Source organism: Pimephales promelas, chromosome 2, assembly GCF_988280905.1.
Source record: "Pimephales promelas chromosome 2, fPimPro1.hap1.1, whole genome shotgun sequence".
In the NCBI taxonomy this organism is placed as follows: Eukaryota; Metazoa; Chordata; class Actinopteri; order Cypriniformes; family Leuciscidae; genus Pimephales; species Pimephales promelas.
Window position 1 is genome coordinate 26,301,114 of NC_142770.1, and position 20,172 is coordinate 26,321,285.

Sequence of the window (20,172 nt, forward strand, 5' to 3'; positions counted from 1 at the left end):
TTTGTGAGATACGGATAACTAGAGCCTCTTGCTGTATTATCAACACAAAAAAATAAATGAGCTAACAAAACTGCTAAAAGAATACTATGAGGAAGTAAAGAGCATATTTAAAATTTAAGTGACCTGAATTCAGTTGGACTATAGAGTTACATTATCTTATGAATGTTTCTCAAAGACCACCTTTATAAAACATCCTCTCCTAATACCTTTGTCTTTTTCTGGTTATTTTACTGTGGTAGGCAGGGCAATTATATATAATATAATTTATAATATAAAATTATATATATATATATATATATATATATATATATATATGATATAAAATAATATAATATAATTGGTAAGGAATATTTGCATTAAATATGGAAGTATTTCCGAATAGGAAAATAAAAATACACACACAAAAGCAAAATCTCTTTGCAGGGCAAAAAATTGCATTATTTAAATTAAATCATGGTAAGCTATTTTTCCTTTTTTCTTAAGAGTTTTAGAGTGTGACGCGGCAGTGCAGATCGCACCTCTGTCAATATGTTCGTCTAAGCAGACAGCCGAAGTCCAAAGTAGCCTATGCTTGTCTTTGTTTCGCTCCATCTCGGACCACGTGCATAGAAAGCCTACAGATCATCTAAGCAGAACCTTAACATGTTTTACCATTTACCTTTACTTGTTCTAAGTAAGATTTAAATGCTGATATCATGATTTAATTAATTACTTGAAGGATGTGCTTCCATAGCAGCTATAGTATGATTAACCTGCCGGTTTATATCCAAACCTAAACCTGTGGTTAAGGTTTTGTATGTGCAATACGTAGATTTGATAGGAGTCAGGAGACCGATTACTCTCTCCCTATCCAATACAGAAAAATTTACTCAAGTTAAAGTAAAAATACACAATTTGAAACTATTTAAAGTACTATTTCTGATTTTTTTTTTTAAAGAACTATCTGGGAGTATTTGTAATCCATAACTGCACACCCCTGCTGGTACTGTGTGCTGTATTGATTTTAAATAACTGAAAGAATTTGATGAAGTATCATGAAACTGTAATGCGATCAACACCTGGAACTACACAGCAGTGCAGTTAAACAACAATCATCAACTATCTCGGAGGTTATTTATTCTAAGCATTAGCATTTCTTGTCAAATGTCAGTTTGATGTTGCACAGGAATTTGGCTGGTGTTAGGTGAAATATCCCATGGTGAAAGAAATAACCCTCTCCATGAGCTAAAGGTGTGGAACAGCCTTGCTTTATCTCCCTGGGCAAATGCCTCACATTTGACTTAATGGAAAGAGCCGCCCACTGATTTGTCCCACTGATCTCACATGCATTTAAGGGATCATTTCAATCGCAAGGTACTGTAAGAGGGGTGGAATGAAGGATGCCAGACTAGGTCGGGGATTTGTCCGGGTTATTTTGATTTCAGAATGCGCTGCCGTTTTCTACCACCTCCAGGGAGTACAGCATTTCTTACACAAACTTTAGTCCAGCAGTGGACCATTCGGAGTAGGCCAGGGCTCTGGAAATAAGCCCTACACTTTATTGTCCACAATTGGCTGCCAGGAAACATGCCGCCTGTGTGCCTACTAAAGCCCTTTCATCTTTCGTTTTTCTCTCAGGTTTTCTTCGGCCCTCTGAACATTCCTGTTTTTACATAAAAATTTAGCCTTTTGGAGAGCTTTATATGGGGTTAGATTGTTCCAGATAAATAGATTTTGATCCACAAATACATTTAAAGAGAACGAAAGTACGAGCCAGAGCCCCCTGCAAAAGCAGAGACATTGAGCCCTCATGTCTTTTATGGAGCTTTTTCCTGAAGCCACATTCGTCCCATTCGTCCCGCTACAAGCCTGTTACGGATCCTGATCAGGTGTGTTCCAGTAAGCGGAATAGTGGAGTATGAGGGAACGGAGTGTAGTGATATGTGCGGGATGGGAAAGGACAGTGCGACATAATTTATTCCGCCACTGAATAAAAAAAAGAAAAAAACAATTGCGACTTTTTATCTCACAATTGCGAGATATGAAGTCAGAATTCTGAGATATAAAGTCGCAATTGTGTGATATAAAGTCAGAATTGAGTGTTATAAAGTCAGAATTGCGAGATATAAAGTCGCAATTCTGAGAAAAAAGACAGAAGTGTGACTTTTTATCTCACAATTCTGACTTTACATCTCGCAATTCTGAGAAATAAAGTCCGAATTGTGAGATAAGTCGCAATTATTTTTTTATTTTTTTATTTTTCATTCTGTGACGGAAACAAGCTTCCGTATACAGTTTTTGCATATGTGTTAAACGAAGCCGATTGTTTGTGTGATGTGGGCGTTTGTTGTGTGCCTGTTTTTGTGTGAGGTTAATCTAGGACTGCATGGTCAACTGAAATTGAACTGAAACCGTGATTTGGCTCAAAGCGATTCTGAAATCTTAAGGTTTTAATTATGACTTTAAATGATTTTAATTAAATGACTTTAATATATGTGCAGCGTGTTTCATGGTAAAGCCATCAGAGCGGATCGATCGGTTCTGAGTAAATGCTGCTCCATCGCTGCGAGTTTGAGTCACTTGTAAGCAATGCGCCAAACATCTTTTCAAACTTGTAATAAGATGAGTTTACAAACTTTTCTAACAAAAGAGAACATTTAATGACGTGTTTTTAATCCAAACATAATTTATAACATCAGTCAAGTGTTTGAAATAACTTCCTTTTGTGATCTAATGTGGCTTTGTAGGCTATGAAGCAGAAATGCAGAATTTTATAGTATTTTATTTTAGGGATAAAGGGTATGTCGATTAGCAGTGCATTACAAATATACTTTATTCGGTTACACTTTGTAATAAGTATACAGTAATAAAGTGTTTATAAATCATTTTCAAACTATTAGTTTATCAATTAATTAATAGTTAATGTATTGTAGTCTATTAAAGGGCACCTATTATGCCCCTTTTTACAAGATGTAATATTGGTCTCGGGTTTCTCCAGAATGTATTTGTGAAGTTTCAGCTCAAAATACCCCATAGTTAATTTATTATAACCATTTGAAAATGTCATTTTGGGACCTGATTAAAAATGAGCTGTTATGGGTGTCTGCCACCTTAATGCAAATGAGCTGCATATCCCCGCCCTGCCTTTGGATGAGGGCGTAACATGAAACCTATAGAGCATCACAGTCCCGCCCACAGCCCGAGAGAGCGCTGGTGCCGGAAGTAAATTTCCCATTCATTTCTCCCATTGACATTTTGTAAAATCCATATCTAAAGAGTATTAGAGCATGTCTGAGGATAATCAGCTACGGCTGAACTCATAAGCATACAACACATCATTTCGAGTGAAAAAACGAAGAGAAAATACAAAAAAAGTCGAGGGTACAAGCCTGTGTACATGTTTTCATTTCCGAGCAAAGGAACTACTCCTCCCATAAACCACCGCGCCTCACTGAAGTCGTCTGAAAACCACCGTGAAAGAGCCTTTTGAGCGACTTCCAAATCTGACGACGGGCACGTGAACTTTTTCCTCCAGTGAATTTTATATAGTGAATGTACAGGGAAACCCCTTTTCCTCGAATTACTGAAGCAAACGCATTTGCAGCTCAACATGCAAAAACATTGAGTTTCTGGCTCGCTCATTAGCTAAGCTGTGGCAACTGCACATCCAATAGCGCGCGGGCGTCTCAGAAGTGCGACCAATGAATTTAGCCCTACGTCATCACGCGATCTTCAGTCTTCACGTACCTTCGCAGGGTTTCAGACACGTGACACGACTTCCACCAATCAGATGCATCACTGTTGGATTGTGGGATTGTTCAGGATTTTGGGTAATGAAGTACTTATCCAATACATCGCGAATAAAAGGGATTCATCTTAAAACAAGGTTAGTGCCCCATGAACTTTTGGCGTTTATATGAGCACATACAATCGCTTAGTACAGCCGTAGCCGGTTTTAAGTCTACCATGTATGGTTACGTTTTTATGGCTTATATCTCAAATGTCAATGGAGAAATTGTATTGAATTTTTACTTCCGGCACCGGCTGTGAGCGGGACTGTGATGCTCTATGGCAGTCGGTAAGTAGAAGGGGAGAGTGAGAGACGTGCTGTTTTGAATGTCATTCAGCGTACGTTTGAATCGGAATATATAAATAGTACGAAGAGACTCAGGCAGAATAAACTCATGAGAATGGACCAGTACGTCTCGGTATGGTTATTTGATACATTTATGTAATTATAGAGTTGTTATCGCTTCTTTTTGCAAGTATGGATGTGTAACACACACACACACACACACAGACGCACACAAACACTAATGCTGGCGCATTTTTTTGAAACTACATACACATTCTGTGTGATAAAGTTTGCTACGTACAAGCAAAATTACATTTATGCGAGGGACCTGTGGCGTCATACAGGTGCTTCTGTGGCAAATGTGAGAAGATGGCTAACTTAAAGAACAACAACATATATGCAGTTTTTAATACAATATCTTTAAATATATATAAACGTGTGGTTACACACTATACAAACAATGTTTAAATTATATACACAGACATCCTACGACGACAACAACTTTAGACGCATAATTTGTTGTTGAATTGGCTGACAGACTGAAATGACTATTTTCTCAAAAATCATAAAATACACTTACTAGAGGTGACGTTGGATCGCAAACAGTAGACGACAATCCACACTTGAGGATTAATTTTTAAGCCACAACAACAGGATTAACCTACGAGTGCACGACAGAACACTTATGATTCCAAGAGACATTACCGGCTGTCGTTGAAACAATGGAGGATGGTGTGTACAGATCACCGAGGGCGGGGTCTAGGCCACAACCACACTGTCAATCAAACCCCTTTCTCACTTTCTACGTCACAAAGAGCTGGATCTCAGAACAGCTCGTTCTCAGATTTTTATCATTCTAGGGTGGTTTTGCTCACACACTGCCAACACACATTTATGTTCAAACACCATGTAAAAGTGAATTTTCCATAATAGGTGCCCTTTAATAAATTTATACAAATTACATTATATATTAAATTAATACATTATACAAAGTGAGTTTTTCATTCATTGTCACTGTAATATTGCTTAATTAGCTCATATGTAAAGAATTAGATAATGTTTTTTATGCTTTAACAACTTATTAACTGTTAATAATTTTCACTTTAGATTAGGTCATATAAAATGTGGAAATGTCATTGATTAAGTGGCTTAAAACAACCTTTATTAGACAAGGATTGCATTAGTATTAAGATGTTGTTTAGGCTTCACAGCAGCTCTAGAATCGAGTTATTGTCCAGCTAAAGTTAGTTTTGATTGATTCACTTCCGTTCTAAAGATCATTAGTTATTAACTTAGGGGCCGCTTGAACGACGCCGTTCTAACAGAAAACCCTTAACGCGCTCCAGACGCTCATCCACACAACAGCAGTGCCTGGGCCTCGAGAACACAAACCACGAAAACATTTTTTTTTTCTTTCCTTTGGCACTCAACGAAGGCAGTCGTATTTTCTCTCCCTCTCCCTCCCCTGCTTTGCTCCTCTCGTCACGTCTTGTCTTGTACTTTGAGAGACTCTCTCAACACTGCTCTCCAAAGTAAGGAATTGTGGATTTGATCAATTGGTCTCTCAACGCAATTGACACCATCTTCTCGACGAGAAGCTTGGGTTCGGGGGAACCTGACTGCCGTGCCCGATCGTTCGCAGCTGGCTCGTTCGATGGACTCGTGGGAGAGGTGTTATTGTTAGAGATTGTGCTAATGTTGCTGATGTGTTTTTTCCCGTTCCCACACTGCACTCCTTACAGGAGCATAGTCTGGGGGTTGCCTTTTTCTCCTCACCTCTCCTCATGTCATGTATTTTTCCCTCAATTCCCTGTCTTTCTGTCCTGTCTATCCCCTTGTCATATCGTATATATGTTTGGATGGACAGGTTGATGGCCAATTTCGCTGACTAAGTGACAATAAAGGTCCCACCATTCCATGAAATAGATTCCAAGGTGCAATTATCATCTCCGAATAAACCTAAAAAACGTGAATCTGTGAAAACGTTGACAGCTTGCACATGCATATTACATGTTTAGCCTATAGGTTTGCCCGTTTGAAAATTACTTGTCTGTGCAGAGGTAAAGGGAAGGAGGCCTTCACAGTGTGTCTGCTTCCCGGACAATGTTAGGAAGATTGTACCAGAGTTTTGGTGCTAAATAGGAAAATGATTTCCCGCCTGCAGTCGATTTTGATATTCTAGGTAATATCAACTGGCCGAAGTTTTGAGATCGCAATAGACGTGAAGGACTATAAATGTGTTAAGAGCTCGCTCAAGTACTGCGGAGCTAAACCATTTAGTGCTTTATAAGAAATCAACAATATTTTAAAATGTATACAATGTAAACACTTTATGGTAAGGGTACATGAATTATGCATTTATTCATGCATTAATATCTCATGAACCATCTGGAACACAAGTCCAAGGTTTTTTATTCATGACTTCATGAATGAACTACACCTTGATTAAAACATTAACTAAGATGAGCACATCATCATGAATTATGATTTGTTTTGCATGATCATCGTTTTCTTTGTTCACAGTTATGCCACCTTTAATAGCATTGTTCATCAGTTTTTCAAAGGACCATGAAGATTTCCTATGCAGAACGATACTCCGCATTGGACATATGGACTCTGTCAACTTGCATGGGTAACTTCTAGTGCTGGAGTTGCGCTAACTCATAAATGGCCCTTTGTTGATGAATGGTGGAATTAAGTCCTTGACGGTAAATTGTTATTAATGCAGCTTCATTCCAACCACCTGTAGCTGCTAATGTGCAAAATTTCAAAGCATAATCTGCAACAGGAGGTTTACCTTGATGTAAACTGAAAAGTCATAGCAAAGACACTTTTGTCTTTGTTAATGTCAAGTTGTCATAACAAAGACATTTTAAACAATGTCAACTTTGCATTGAAAGTGTCACAATTTACCGAATGACACTTAATGACAATGGTCATAAACATTCATAAAGACTCCTTCATGGTGATGCCGAGCAGTGGTTTCAGTGGCTCGCCAATGTATTTCTCCAATACATAAAATAAGTAAGCTTGACCAGTTCTTGTGGGGAGAAGAATTTATTGAAGGTTTGTAGTGTAGCAGTCCTTCAGCAGCGATGTTATCATGTCACCCTTCAACAATCTTAACCCAATGTTCTGTCTGTGAGACAGAACTTTATAAAGAAGATTATGGGCTACAAACAATAGAAACCTGTTAGGACCTCCCACAGGAGATGCTAATCCACTCTGAGCAATGCTGAGTCTTTGTCATTCACACCAATCAGTTTCTGTGGGCCATACATCTGAATGGGCCATTCATCTGTATGGGCCATTTGACACACACCTTTGCAGACACCGACAGAGTGGATTAATTATGATACACGTCACAATGTAAATGAATCTGATAACTGAAAATACAAAATCTATCAATCCCCCCTTTGATCATATTTGATCACAAAACAAACTTCATTATATACAGCATGCTGCATACAGGCTCCACTTAAAATGACAGAATAAGAGTTCATAGTGAAACTTTGCATCTTGAGTCCTCTGGTGGCTTTTATTTTGGAGTTATGTTCTGTTGGAAGTGGCGGATAGGGTTGTGTTCTGTGAATGTTCAGAAGTTTTTATCTAGGTGACCAGTGCAGTCTAAACGTCGGATGCAATTGCTCATCCTCTGGAATGCTGGAACACCTGCAATCACACAAAAGAGAAACGGGGAACGTATCTTTGCCAAGGAAAATATTTTAAAGACCTAATTCATAATTGCCTGACAAACTGTCCCTATTTAATATTGGCAGGACACTACTGTGTTTATCAGTGGCTGTATGTTTATGTCTTCGTCCTCAGGCGACAAGCTAGGGCCTAAAAACCCTAGTCCCGCCATATCTGGACTCTGATAAACACTACTGCCGTCTATCCCTCATCTCTAGGCAGATGTTTCAAATCCCATTGGCAGTCCACTCATCTTTTCTCTGCACCTTAACTGCTTCATCAGTTACCATGAGATCCTGTAGGCTATCCCTCTTGGATTCTAATGATGAAAATGGATTCTTGGCATTGTGTTCTACCAGGCTGAGTCTTTCATCAGTTTGGGCAAGGCTGTCAGATGTTAGATTTTCTTTGGACAGGGGCCGGCCAATGACATGTTCAAAAGGGCATAGTCCAATTTCCTTGTGGTCATCCTTACTGCATTGCTTGTCATTATGCAGTTTTGTTTTAGCTTCCATCACTGATGGCATTTGTTTTCTGGGTGCTTCATCTGGAATAAGTTTACATGGCAAAACTTGAAGTTGAAGTTGTCTTAATGCCGCTGTATGTGCACCTCTCTCCTTTACGGCTTGTATAGCAGCACCTTCTACTTGGACATCATCTTTGGCTTCAGTTGTTGAGACTTCTGTGTATGCTTTTACCTTTGGGGTGGTGTCTTCATTTGTCATTTTTGCATACACATGGAGTCCATCAGTTGTCGGATGAGATGTCACAAGTTGGTGCTGCAGAGAGAGGCTCTTCAGTTTCCCTGCGGCTCAACAGCGTTTAGCAGAGTCTGTTTTTGTTTATCTGTCAACTGCTGAAACCTCCTCAAGAGGTTGTCCTCATCATCACTTTGACGTTTTAAACTCAGCTTACAATCACGGACCCAGTGTCCTTCTTCGTTGCAGTACCTGCATCTTCCTTGAGTTTTTGACTGTCTATTATCTTCATTTTCTTTATGCTCATTCCACATTGTCTTGCTGTGGTATGACATATTCTTCGATCGCAATGCTCTGAGTTTGACTTCCTGTGTTCTTTCAATCTTTGCTGACCACTCAACAATCTTTTGAAAAGATGTTCCAATGCTGTCCCAGTCGTCATATCGGATTTTGAGTGCTTTTTAAACTTCAGGTTTCAGTCCATTTACAAAAGCAGTTTTCAGAGGCATGCTGTCACTGTCATTTACACCGGAGTGTTCCAACCAGGTTTGTCTGAAGCGTTCTTCGAACTCCGCAACAATTTCTCCAGTCTTCTGCATACATGAGGTAATTCTAGCCCAATTAACCTCTGCAGGTTTCAGTTCAAACAAGAATGTTCGTACAGCTTCCCATCCAGCCTCAATGTTTTCTTGAGACTCGCCTACCCTGTTTTCAACACTTTCAGTTATCCTCTTTTGTTCCTTGTCCCTCAAGTTCACATTAACAATCATCACACCATCTACTGGATGTAAATTGTAGATCTTCTGTAAACGTTGAAGAAATTGCCATACTTTTCGTGGTTGTTTGTACACATCTGGTAACTCCTTAGACCACTTGTCTACTTGCTCTGGTAAAGCTGGCTGGTATGTCTTACAGGGAACATATTTCTTAATTATTTTTGATACGATGCAGGTTCTTCTTTCGCCTTCCTCCTCATACTCCTCCTCATTGTCAACTTCAATTTCAGTCCTTCTGTTCTTGACAATTACCGGAGCGAGTCTAACCTTTTTGTTTTTCTTGGTGACATTAGCATGTGTCTCAGGTTCAACATCACTGTCATCAGGGCTCTCAGTCGAGCTGCTGTCACTTTCTTCATGCAGATACTGACGTTGTTGAAGCTTCTTGAGGTCTTTAAATGGATAGAGTGAATCTTTCTCTATCTTGCTGCTAGATTTTATGGGATTTGGTTTTGCAGAAAGCAACTTTAACAGCTTGTTGTTATCATTCAAGAGTCTTTCTTTTTCCTTCTTTTCATTTTGCAGTTGTTCAGCAAGTGCTCGAACTTTTGCTTTCTCTGCTTTGTACTCGCGCTGTGATTTGTCAGTCTCACACTTCTGTCGATGCTGTAGAATTTGTTTTATCAAAATCACAGACAAGCCATCTCTGTTTGTGTTTGTCCTTAAAGTCCCCGTGAACCGGAAGTTGCAAACGCTTGTTCTCCAGTGCTGTGACGTATTTCCAAGTGAAACGGAATATTGAACAGAGGGCAGGGTTTTACTCTAGCGCTCCTCCTCTCCATCTCTCGCTCATAGCAAACTAACGGTTTGAGGGGAGTGGTTACGCGTTTCCCCACCCAAACTGTGAAACCTACGTCATCAGAAAAAGAAACCGTTCCAGACCGGAAGTAACTTTTCAGATTTTGATTAAAGATTACTAAGGTAAAACATTTTTCTAATATATATTCACTTGCACGGATTAATTGTTCACCACAAGACTAGTAATATGCGCTAACAAAGTAAATAGGTTCAATTTTGATTTCACGGGGACTTTAAGCGCTGCATCTTTCCATAAGCCCTTTTAATGTCCGGCAAGGCCCATATTCCACTCTCTGAGTGCTTGATGCCATACTTCTGGCACATGTCATCATGGCACTTCCTCAGTCCCAGCCGTTTGCCCAAATATGCATTCAGATTGTCCAACATCTGATCAATGGTAACATTTGGAGGTTCTGTTCCATGTCTTTCTGTCGTTGGCCTCAGTGCAGGGCCATTACCATTGTTTAGTGGAGACTCAGTCATGGCAAGTACAGGAGAGGTGCCCTCAGAGGTGTGGAAACAAAACAAAATTGTTTGTGCCATTAAAGGTGCTTATTTAAATTCTCACCAGTCTTTAGTCTGACCATTTCAGTCACACAGACAAATCATTAATTTACTAACTCAGCTTAGTTTTCTATCCTACATTCCAAACAAAACATTCACATTTAGACCAAGTTTCTTTGTTTCATTTCTAGAAAAGAACACTCCTGATTGATAAGACTCATTCAGTTCTTTCTTAGTTCTAACCTGAATTGGTTTAAATTTGTCCCTTAGACATTAGATTTTCAATCTTTCTGCATCTTTCATCAGAAGGCAAATAAACTTCTACTTTCTAACACAATTAGAATGTTTAATTCAAAACTAAAATATTGGTTACTGAATTAGCACCCAGTCAAGAATTACCAATTCTTGCAGCAACTTCAGTCCCAAACATTTTAATCTTATATTGGCTACTGAATTAGCACCCAGTCAAGAATTATCAATTCTTGCAGCAACATCAGTTCCAACAGTTTCGCTTAAAACAGTTTCTACAATTTCTGGACGAATGGACTCAATTGTTGCTTTAACAATTCCTACAGACTCCAAAAAAAGGACCAAACCTTTTACTATATTTCAATGGCTCCTACAGTCTTATGAGAACGGACCAAACCTCTTCCTTAAATGATTCTTAGAGACTCACGAGAACAGGACCAAGCTATAAAACTTATTTCTATAGCTCCTACAGTTTCAGGAGAATTAACTAAATCATTTAAAAGGTTCCTACAGACTCATAAAAAAAGGCCCAAGCCTAAAATTCTCAACAATACACAGTATGTGTGACAACACTACAAATCTTTACTGGTCAACTATTATTCTTTTCAGAAGATGTTCTTTTAGAGAGCTGATAAGTTTTACTCACCAAATTAGGATATTTGACACACACCTTTGCAGACACCGACAGAGTGGATTAATTATGATACACGTCACAATGTAAATGAATCTGATAACTGAAAATACAAAATCTATCAATGTTCATGACAGATGTTGTCATATTTATGACAGTGTCATGTCAGTCTTATGCACACCTCTTCAAATAAAGTGTTTCCAAAACTTTTCACCAAACATTTAGGAACAAAAAATATATATATATTGTTTAACCATCACTGAATATTGAGCATCGGTTGAGCATTTTATGATGCAGGACAGAAAAACATATTGACAAAAGATGCCCTAAAATATTCTTGACTTCATTCTGTCAATCTAAGTCTAGGGAATTTTGTGAGTTTTGATTGTCCGTTTTAGGAAAACCAATAAGTGTGATCAGTTAGAAAATCAAAGAGCCGTACTGTATGTTGACTTTCTCAAGCCAGCATAGCATCATATAGGAAGTAACACTGCTACCATTTCACACTTTTCCTCAGTGAGACAAAAAAAAATGCCACCGGTCACTTTTCTTTTGATAATTCTCTCTAAATAAATGAAAACATAATATTATGATAATATAAACAAGTTAAAATATTTTTTCCTTCTTTTGCTATTCTCTTACATAATTCTATCTCTCTGTCAGGCGATGCAGTACATGGAGCTTCTCCCTGAAGAAAGACGACCCGTGGCTGGCACACAAGGATCGTTATATCGCCACAGGCAACTGTTCAGACAGCTACCCTCCTATGATCACGACCCTGCATACTGCCACAGCCTGTCCGAGGCGGAGCTGAAAGCTATGGCTCAGTTTGTGAAACACTATAAGGAGGAATCCTTAGGAGTGGGAGAAGTTGCCTTGCCTGGAGAAAAAGGTCCAGCCAAGAAGAATGAAAATGCCCCCGAGGAACAGCCAGATGATGAGAGCAGCACTAATGGAACGGCACAGTCTCCTCTCAGTGAATATGTAAGTTAGTGAAGGTTTTGCAGATGGGTAAAAGGGTAAACTTTCGTCGTCCACAGCCCCTTGCACCCCCTGCTGGTGAGCAGACTAACAGATAGACTAACAATAGGCAATCCACTGGTATTCCTGCCGTTCCCGGATGTCAAATGTTGAATTTTCTGTTGAATTTGAAGCATTGAATTTGCAAAGTGAAATAAAATGCCCCGAAAATTTCCTGTCCAATATTATAGGTTTTATTTTTGAACAGAATGAATATTTTGAAAGTAAAATCTGAAAGGTGAATATGGATTATTGTGGATTAAGTAGTGCAGTTCAACAAGCTTTTTTGTTTCAAAAACATTTGTCATTATTTTACTTCCATTTGCAAAAAACACTTAATAATAAATAACAATGGTGAAGAACCACTGATAAAGGGCATTTTACAATGAGTAAATAAATAACTAGTATTATTTTCCCCATTTTGACATTCTTTGTTAACCCATCTCCTTTACACCTGATGCTGTCCATGTGTCTGGCAGCACTGCAGCGGTTGTGGACAGCGGGCCGCTCTGGACAGGCCTGTGGTGTATGCGGACAGGGCGGGCTACACGCGGCTCTGGCATCCCACCTGCTTCATGTGCTGCGAGTGTGGCGAGGCGCTGGTGGACCTCATTTACTTCTGGAAGGAAGGATCCCTGATGTGTGGACGCCATTACTGCCAGAGCATCCGACCTCGCTGCCTGGGCTGCGATGAGGTGAAACAAACACTTTCATCTTAAAGAAAATAAGGAAAACTGGACATGACATATTCTTTACCTTGAGATGTGTATGTGAAATATGCACCTATGAATTCTCTGTCTGTCTCTTTCTTTCTTCCGCAGCTAATCTTTTCAGAAATGTTCGTTCAGGAGGCGAATGGCCATGTCTGGCATAAGGAGCACTTGTGCTGTTGGCTGTGTGGACAGAGTATCAGAGTTCAGTGTGGCTGTGACAAACGGCCATGAAATAGTCCAAAATATCACCCTGGCAAATAGGCAATGAACACTTACATCCAGCAAGAAAAACCATCATCGATCATTGTCTAGAAGTCTAGAACCTATTAAAGGGGTCCTGAACTGAACTGAATCAAATCTTTTGACACATAATTGTGCTAAAACAACATACTGTATGTTTCAGAATTCAAAACTTTAAAACATTGGTCCAAAAACAGATTTTCTTGAAACCTAGCTGCCTCTTCAAGGTTTGATTAAATAATGAACACACAGATCAAGCCCTACTCTTTGACCAACCCACTATATCTATATAACAACAGAAAGAACAACAGGATCACTGGACTAAAAATAACATTACTGTACCTTCCAAAGGATTTCAATGTTAGGAAGGTGGTTGTTTATCAAGGTCTCAGTAGAGCGCTGGCATCAGTTATGAAAATCCAGACTTTATGGAAAGATTCGGACCAAACAGTTATGCGTCAACATGTAAGTTAATTATAAAATCTCAGTGATTTCTGAGCTCAGACTCCTAGTCATTATGTCGATAAACCAAGCCAGTGACAAACACCAAAACTCCAGTTTTGGCGTTTGTTTTGGCTCAATCAGTGATGCTTCTCTACACTGCTTAATAAATCTCATTTACTCTATATATTGAAAGCATTTCATGAAAGTGCAGAAATCCTGTTGAAATTTGTGAGATTGTTGTATTTGTGCGCTCAACAGCCTGTGATCGGCTACAACCTTTTGAGGAGTAGATCTAAATATAATACTATAATCAACACTTTTGAGAAGTTTTAGTTATTTCAGAAGCTGTAAAAAATGTAGTTAAAGTTTTCAAAAGAGTTCCACATGGGTAATACTTATAATGTTATCCAATCATAGCAGTGGAAGGCTTAGTACATTGAAGGCTTAAGAGACACCCATTTAAACTAGGCCTTATATTTTTAAACGATGACTTAATTACAACGTATTTCATGTGAAAATCCTACTAACATTATAAGTGGAATATTGAATAAAATAATTATAAAAAAATGCAGTTCATGACCCCTTCAATAGCACTAATCTACAAACTGATGGAGATACATTAACTGACAAAGATTTTTTGGCTGAATGACAAAGGACTAGTTTCTCAAAATATCTTTATAATTTCAATCTCCATGGCTAGCATTTATACACCAGAAAACCATAGAGATTGATGGGATTCTTAGTCACTGATGTCAACTAGTACAAATCCCTAAACTGACACATCTGCTTATTTTGATCTCCAAACTGCATATTGATATTGTTACTTGCATTTTATAATTTGCATTTAGTATTAATACGATTAGTATAATGGCGTTTCAGTGCTAAAAACAAATCTAAGATTTTAAGAATAGTCATCAAGGAGATAATCTCATATTAGGCCTTTTACGAGAATACAATTGTAATGTTTTGAGATTAGCTCAATGTTTCAAGATTAAATTTGACAATTTTAAGTGCAAAAGTAAATAAAAAGTGAAGTGCTGTCAACTGATGCTGTGGTAATTCAGATTTCTTCTGGCTACAGATTCATTGTGCCACAGCTTAAACGTAATAATACAGTAAATTTCACTTTATTATTTAAAAGGAATAAAAAGATTACAGATTTTAAAACTGAACTCCTAAATGGGTCACATCAGCCTCAGACATACTGTAGATCAGGGATGGACAAACTCGAACCTTGAGGGCCGCCGTCCAGCCCTGATCAAACTTGGACACTGGTTAACTTTTTCATTTATTTCATTAACTGATGCTGTCTACACTGGACGCAGTGCAGTGACTCAACAAACCTGACAATAAACTGATGCCCTGTTCTGTTTGCGACAAGGACAAATGGATTTGCAATGATGGCTTTTCACAACTAGTGTGGACAGTTTCTAGCTGACGTGACAACGGTTGTGTCCAGTGTAGACACGGTGTGTATCAAACATAACACATTTTTATTGAATTGTATAAGTTTTCACAACATGTTTTCAAACCACTGATGATTTTAAGGACCGTGTCACCTCATTTCAGAAATCATGAAATATGATTGGCATGTCTATGTCAGCATACTGCAGAAATCTGGATTTAAAATGCCAAATCTCCACAGTAATATATGAATTCTGGTCACACCCTTTGTTTTAATATTGTGATTTACCAAACTATGACATAACACTTTTCAGGGTTTGGTCTCAGTTCCTGTCCTTGGGAAATGTGTTGTGTTCCTCATCTGATCGGGTCATGTGTGAATAAGAGGGGCATCTGAAATGTGCAGTGTTGTGGCTCCTAACGACGGGAATAGTTGACATTCAGCGGTAATGCAACTGTTGCAAATAAAAAGAGGTTTGAGGGCTGCACTGTCATTCTCCACAATCGTTGTTTCTGAGGGCATATGCTTCTGCACTCATGGATTTTGCAAGTAGCTGTCATTGACAAAATCTAGAGCACATCAAGCTTAGATTACATAGCTAAGAGTTTCTACAAATATTTACTGCACTGAGGAAAGACCTTTTTATTGCAAATGTGTTTGTAAATATTATATCACTTCAAGGTTTATGCTTTGGATTGAATCCATAGGTGAGTGGAAATGAGTGTTTAATAATTTAATGTAAGGTTTTCAAACAAGCTTCAGAGGAGCGATGAGTGAGGAAGCGTTTTAGGGTTTCTTCCCACCAGCCTGGGAACCAGTCTGTCCTCCATAATATAATATAAAAGAAAAATGTAACTGATAATCAATGGTATGCATATGCTGCAAAATTTGTCTTCACAAATGGAATTTTATAATTCACTTTTGATTTTGACACAAGGTCTTGAGGTTCTCATGTTGTTCTTTTAGTCTAGTTAGATTGACATGTTGTGCTATTTTAGCCTGAATGAGTTATAGAGTAGTATCTGTCACAAAATGAGACATACTTTGCTCTTGGTAATTGTTTTTGTGAAGTTCCTAAATGGTTTCAGGAAGAGTGAACCCATCTAATATTTCAATAAACTGCTGGAGCATATAAGCAGCCGCTCACCTTACATCAGATATTTTGGCATCCCCCCCCACCTTCCCAACACAATTTAGGCATCTTGCTACCATACTCATCATCCAAGCATTAGTTCCACATGGCCCACGGGGGTTTATCTAAGATTGAGTTGGAGCTGCTTTCTCAAGCCCCTTCACTGCAGACAGCAAGTCAAATACTTTACCCTTATTATTTTAAGATTATATGGGCAAATAAACTTTTTAAATAAACAAATAAACGTTTAAATAAACAAGTCATGCAAATGAAGATAATTAACGACATGCACCTGAACTATATGACGAAGTCAAAGCAGTGTAAACTAAAGGTACATTAACATAACACTGATAGGCCTATGCTGAAAAGAAAAGAAGTTTTTCCTTTGAGTTTCCTTTCGAGGGAACACGCACTGCGTCATTGAAAACAACTCTTTGGGGCGTTCCCTTAGCGTGCACCTCTGAAGTATGATTGAAACTAATCCAATCCTGATTGGGGTTGCATCATGACGTAACGTGACGGCACATAAAAGTGACGCTAGCACACACACACACACACACACACATTAGCTTTCACTCTTCAGCAAGCGCTCTCTGTGAAACTGTCTGTCTTATTAGGTGTTGTTTGCCTGTGCAAAGGAGATTCTATAACACTCGTTCAGAAGCCCACAAAGCGGCTTCTTCTGTTCCTTGCTCGAGCTATCTGTTTCTGAGGAAGTAGATGTGCTCACAATCGGGAACGAGCAACATGAGTGTGTGCTAATGTAGAGCTTGTGGAGGTTGTGATGCGTAGTGTGGCCAGCATCACGTGTAGTGTGGCTTTACCAACAACCCTCAATAGCCGACTTCCTGTTGGGCTGGGGTAAAAAGTAAGAGTGTGAGGTATAGATGAAACGATGAGATGTGTACCGAGTTTCATATTATTACATGCAAGCGTGTTTGAGTCATGGACCAAGTGTTCGGACCCCGTTCCAGGGGGCGCTGACGAGCCCCCCTGCCACGCCCGGGTGCCATATTCAGCCCGGCCCTGATGGCCGCGGGTTCTGATATTCACATCCACCAGGTGTGGAAGCACACATGTGCTAATTTGAAAACGCAGCACTGTGCTATAAAAGGCAGCAGGTGAGTCTTCAACAAAAAAAGAAGGATCTAGAAGAAGAAGAAGAAGAGTGAGAATAAGAGAGGGAGCTCAAAGAGGACATGAAGGAGATAGAGGAAGAGGAGAAGGAGGATGAGGAGAATGGGGTAGAGGATGAAGAACAGGAGAAAGAGGTATAGAGGACGAGGAAAAGAAGGAGATAGAGAAAGAGGCCTAGAGGAAGAGATAGAGATTGAATTGAAGAGTTGATAGAACCTGAACAAAGAAGACGAGGACCAAATTTGACTCAAGAAATCCGTGCAACACTTATTGACTATGTTACCATGTTATCAACCATGGACTGACACTGATGGAAGCTGGACAAAGAGATCAACCAAATCTCTGGTTGATACTGTAACTGAATAGTTACAATATTCTTGTTGCTTTTACATTCGTTTTTCTTCAGAGTCAAAGTGTATGTACTTCATGCAGTAATTGTAATTTGTTTACAGATATTATTTGTTTCATTGATTTCTTTTTTGGTTAATTTCTGTAACTGATTATGCTAAGAAATACTGTAAGTATTGAAATAAATACTTGAAATTTTCAGTCTGCAGCATCAGTGTTGTGCAGTGCTTGGTAAGTTTATATATTTGTGTACAACCTCCCTATATCTCAAACTAATCATGAAGAATGTAGTTTGGAGTTTGTCACTTTTTTTTCATTTTCATTTTTTTTCAATTATCCCTTACATAACAATGTCTGGCCAAAAATCTAGCACATGCTATTTTCTAAAAATAGTTTTTTACAAATGTGTTTTTTATTTATCACAGCAGTGTGAAACTGGCTGCAATAGTGTCTGATCATTGAGGATTGTGTTGGTTAAATGAAAACTAATAGCATTTTCACAAATATGTGTATATCTTTTGACTGAAGTGTGTATGTTTTGACAGAAGTGTGTCATTTTGTAAACAATCTAGGAATTATGCAAATTTAGTGTGGTGTTTGGATAATTGTCATTATATTTTGAAAAAAAAAAGAACCCGGTTTTCAAAATTGCGTGTAAACACTTGAAAAAAAACTGTATTACATACAAGCATGTTTGAGTTATGGACCAAGTGTTCGGACCCCGTTCCAGGGGGCGCTGACGAGCCGCCCTGCCACGCCTGGGTACCAGCTTCAGCCCGGCCCCGGCCCCAAAAATGCCCAAAAGTTAGCAGAAAAATAAAAAGAAGAAGAAGAATAAATAATCCTAAAGAAAACAATAGGGCCTTCGCCCTTTCAGGGCTTGGGCCCTAATAAATAATCCTAAGGAAAACAATAGGGCCTTCGCCCTTTCAGGGCATATGTCCTTTGTTGCATTGTAATGGATTCAAGAACTAGCTCATTAGAGAGATATGCAATGGAATTTGCTAGGCATTGCATTATAAATACGATCAAAGACTGTGCATTGAAGAATAAGTTATATGCAATTTTGTTTTAGTTCATTGCATTCAATAACTAACTCATTCCAAAGTGCATTCAAGCTATGTTCCATGCAATCTGCTTATGCACGCATTTCACAGACGATCAAGCGCTTTGCATTGAAAAATTACATATTAGTAAATATGTCCATTGTTGCATTGTAATGGATTCAAGAACTAGCTCATTAGAGAGATATGCAATTGAATTTGCTAGGCACTGCATTGTAAATACGATCAAAGGCTGTGCATTGAAGAATAAGTTATATGCAATTTTGTTTTAGTTCAATGCATTCAATAACTAGCTCATTCCGAAGTAAATGCATTCTGACAATCAATGCATTGCACATACTGTACGGTCAAGCGCTGTGAATTGAAGCATAAGTAATATGCACTTTGTTTCATTCCAATGCATTCAAGAACTAACTCATTCCCAAGTGCCTTCAAGAGATGTTAAATGCAATCTGCTTATGCATAGCATTGCACAGACGGTCAAGCGCCGTACACTGAAGAATTGCATACACTGTAAATATGCCCTTTGTTTATGCAATCGATTCAAGATCTAACATTATGCAATGTGTTGGAGAGAAGTGCAATGGAATCTGCTTTGCACTGAATTGTACATAATTCGTTGAAAAATTACATATTAGTAAATTTGCACTTCAAGAACTAGCTCGCTCAAGCGTTGACGTGCAACGAAATCTTCTATGCCATACAATAATCCCTATTTTACATAATGAACATATAATGAACAAAAGGCCACTTAATAATTCTTCTCATAGAATCTTTATGATGTTACCTGAGCCATATAGTAGTCCGTATCTGATCTATTGAAAATATCTCTCGCCAAAGCGTCCTCAAACTGTTTTGTTACTATATGAACTCAAAGACTTCTGATGTCACAACAGTCATTCAGTCGTCCATTTTTGACCTAATGAACAGAAACTGGCCAAAGAGTCCCCAAAAGGCATCTTATTAATTATTCTCAACAAATATTTTATGTTACCTCAGCAATATAGTAGTCCGTATCTGATCTATTGAAAACATCTCTCGCCAAATGGTCCTCAAAATATTCTGTTATACGTAAACTCATTGACTCCTGATGTTATGTCCTTCTCATCCCAAGAAGTCATCTAACTGACGCTTTTGACCATACGTCAACATCCAACGTTTTAGGGTACCCTTTAATGTCAGTTAGATGATGATCCTAGGTGGGTAGGTTTAGGTCTGGGGTAGGGTTAGGATTAGATAGCGTCATCTAACTGACGTGAAAGGGTA

General features: G+C 38.6%; 1 protein-coding gene across 2 annotated transcripts in view; it reads left to right on the forward strand.

Annotated features, from left to right (window-relative positions):
- Window positions 1–18,043, forward strand: part of lmcd1 (LIM and cysteine-rich domains 1) — a 61,319-nt gene extending 43,276 nt beyond the window's left edge. For both annotated transcript variants that reach the window (XM_039657281.2, XM_039657280.2), the window contains exons 4-6: window positions 12,067–12,387; window positions 12,903–13,118; window positions 13,245–18,043. In XM_039657281.2, coding sequence (XP_039513215.1) covers window positions 12,067–12,387; window positions 12,903–13,118; window positions 13,245–13,367 — 660 coding nt within the window. In that variant the 3' untranslated portion in view covers window positions 13,368–18,043. The remainder of the gene's footprint in view (window positions 1–12,066; window positions 12,388–12,902; window positions 13,119–13,244) is intronic.
- Window positions 18,044–20,172: the final 2,129 nt, after the last annotated feature.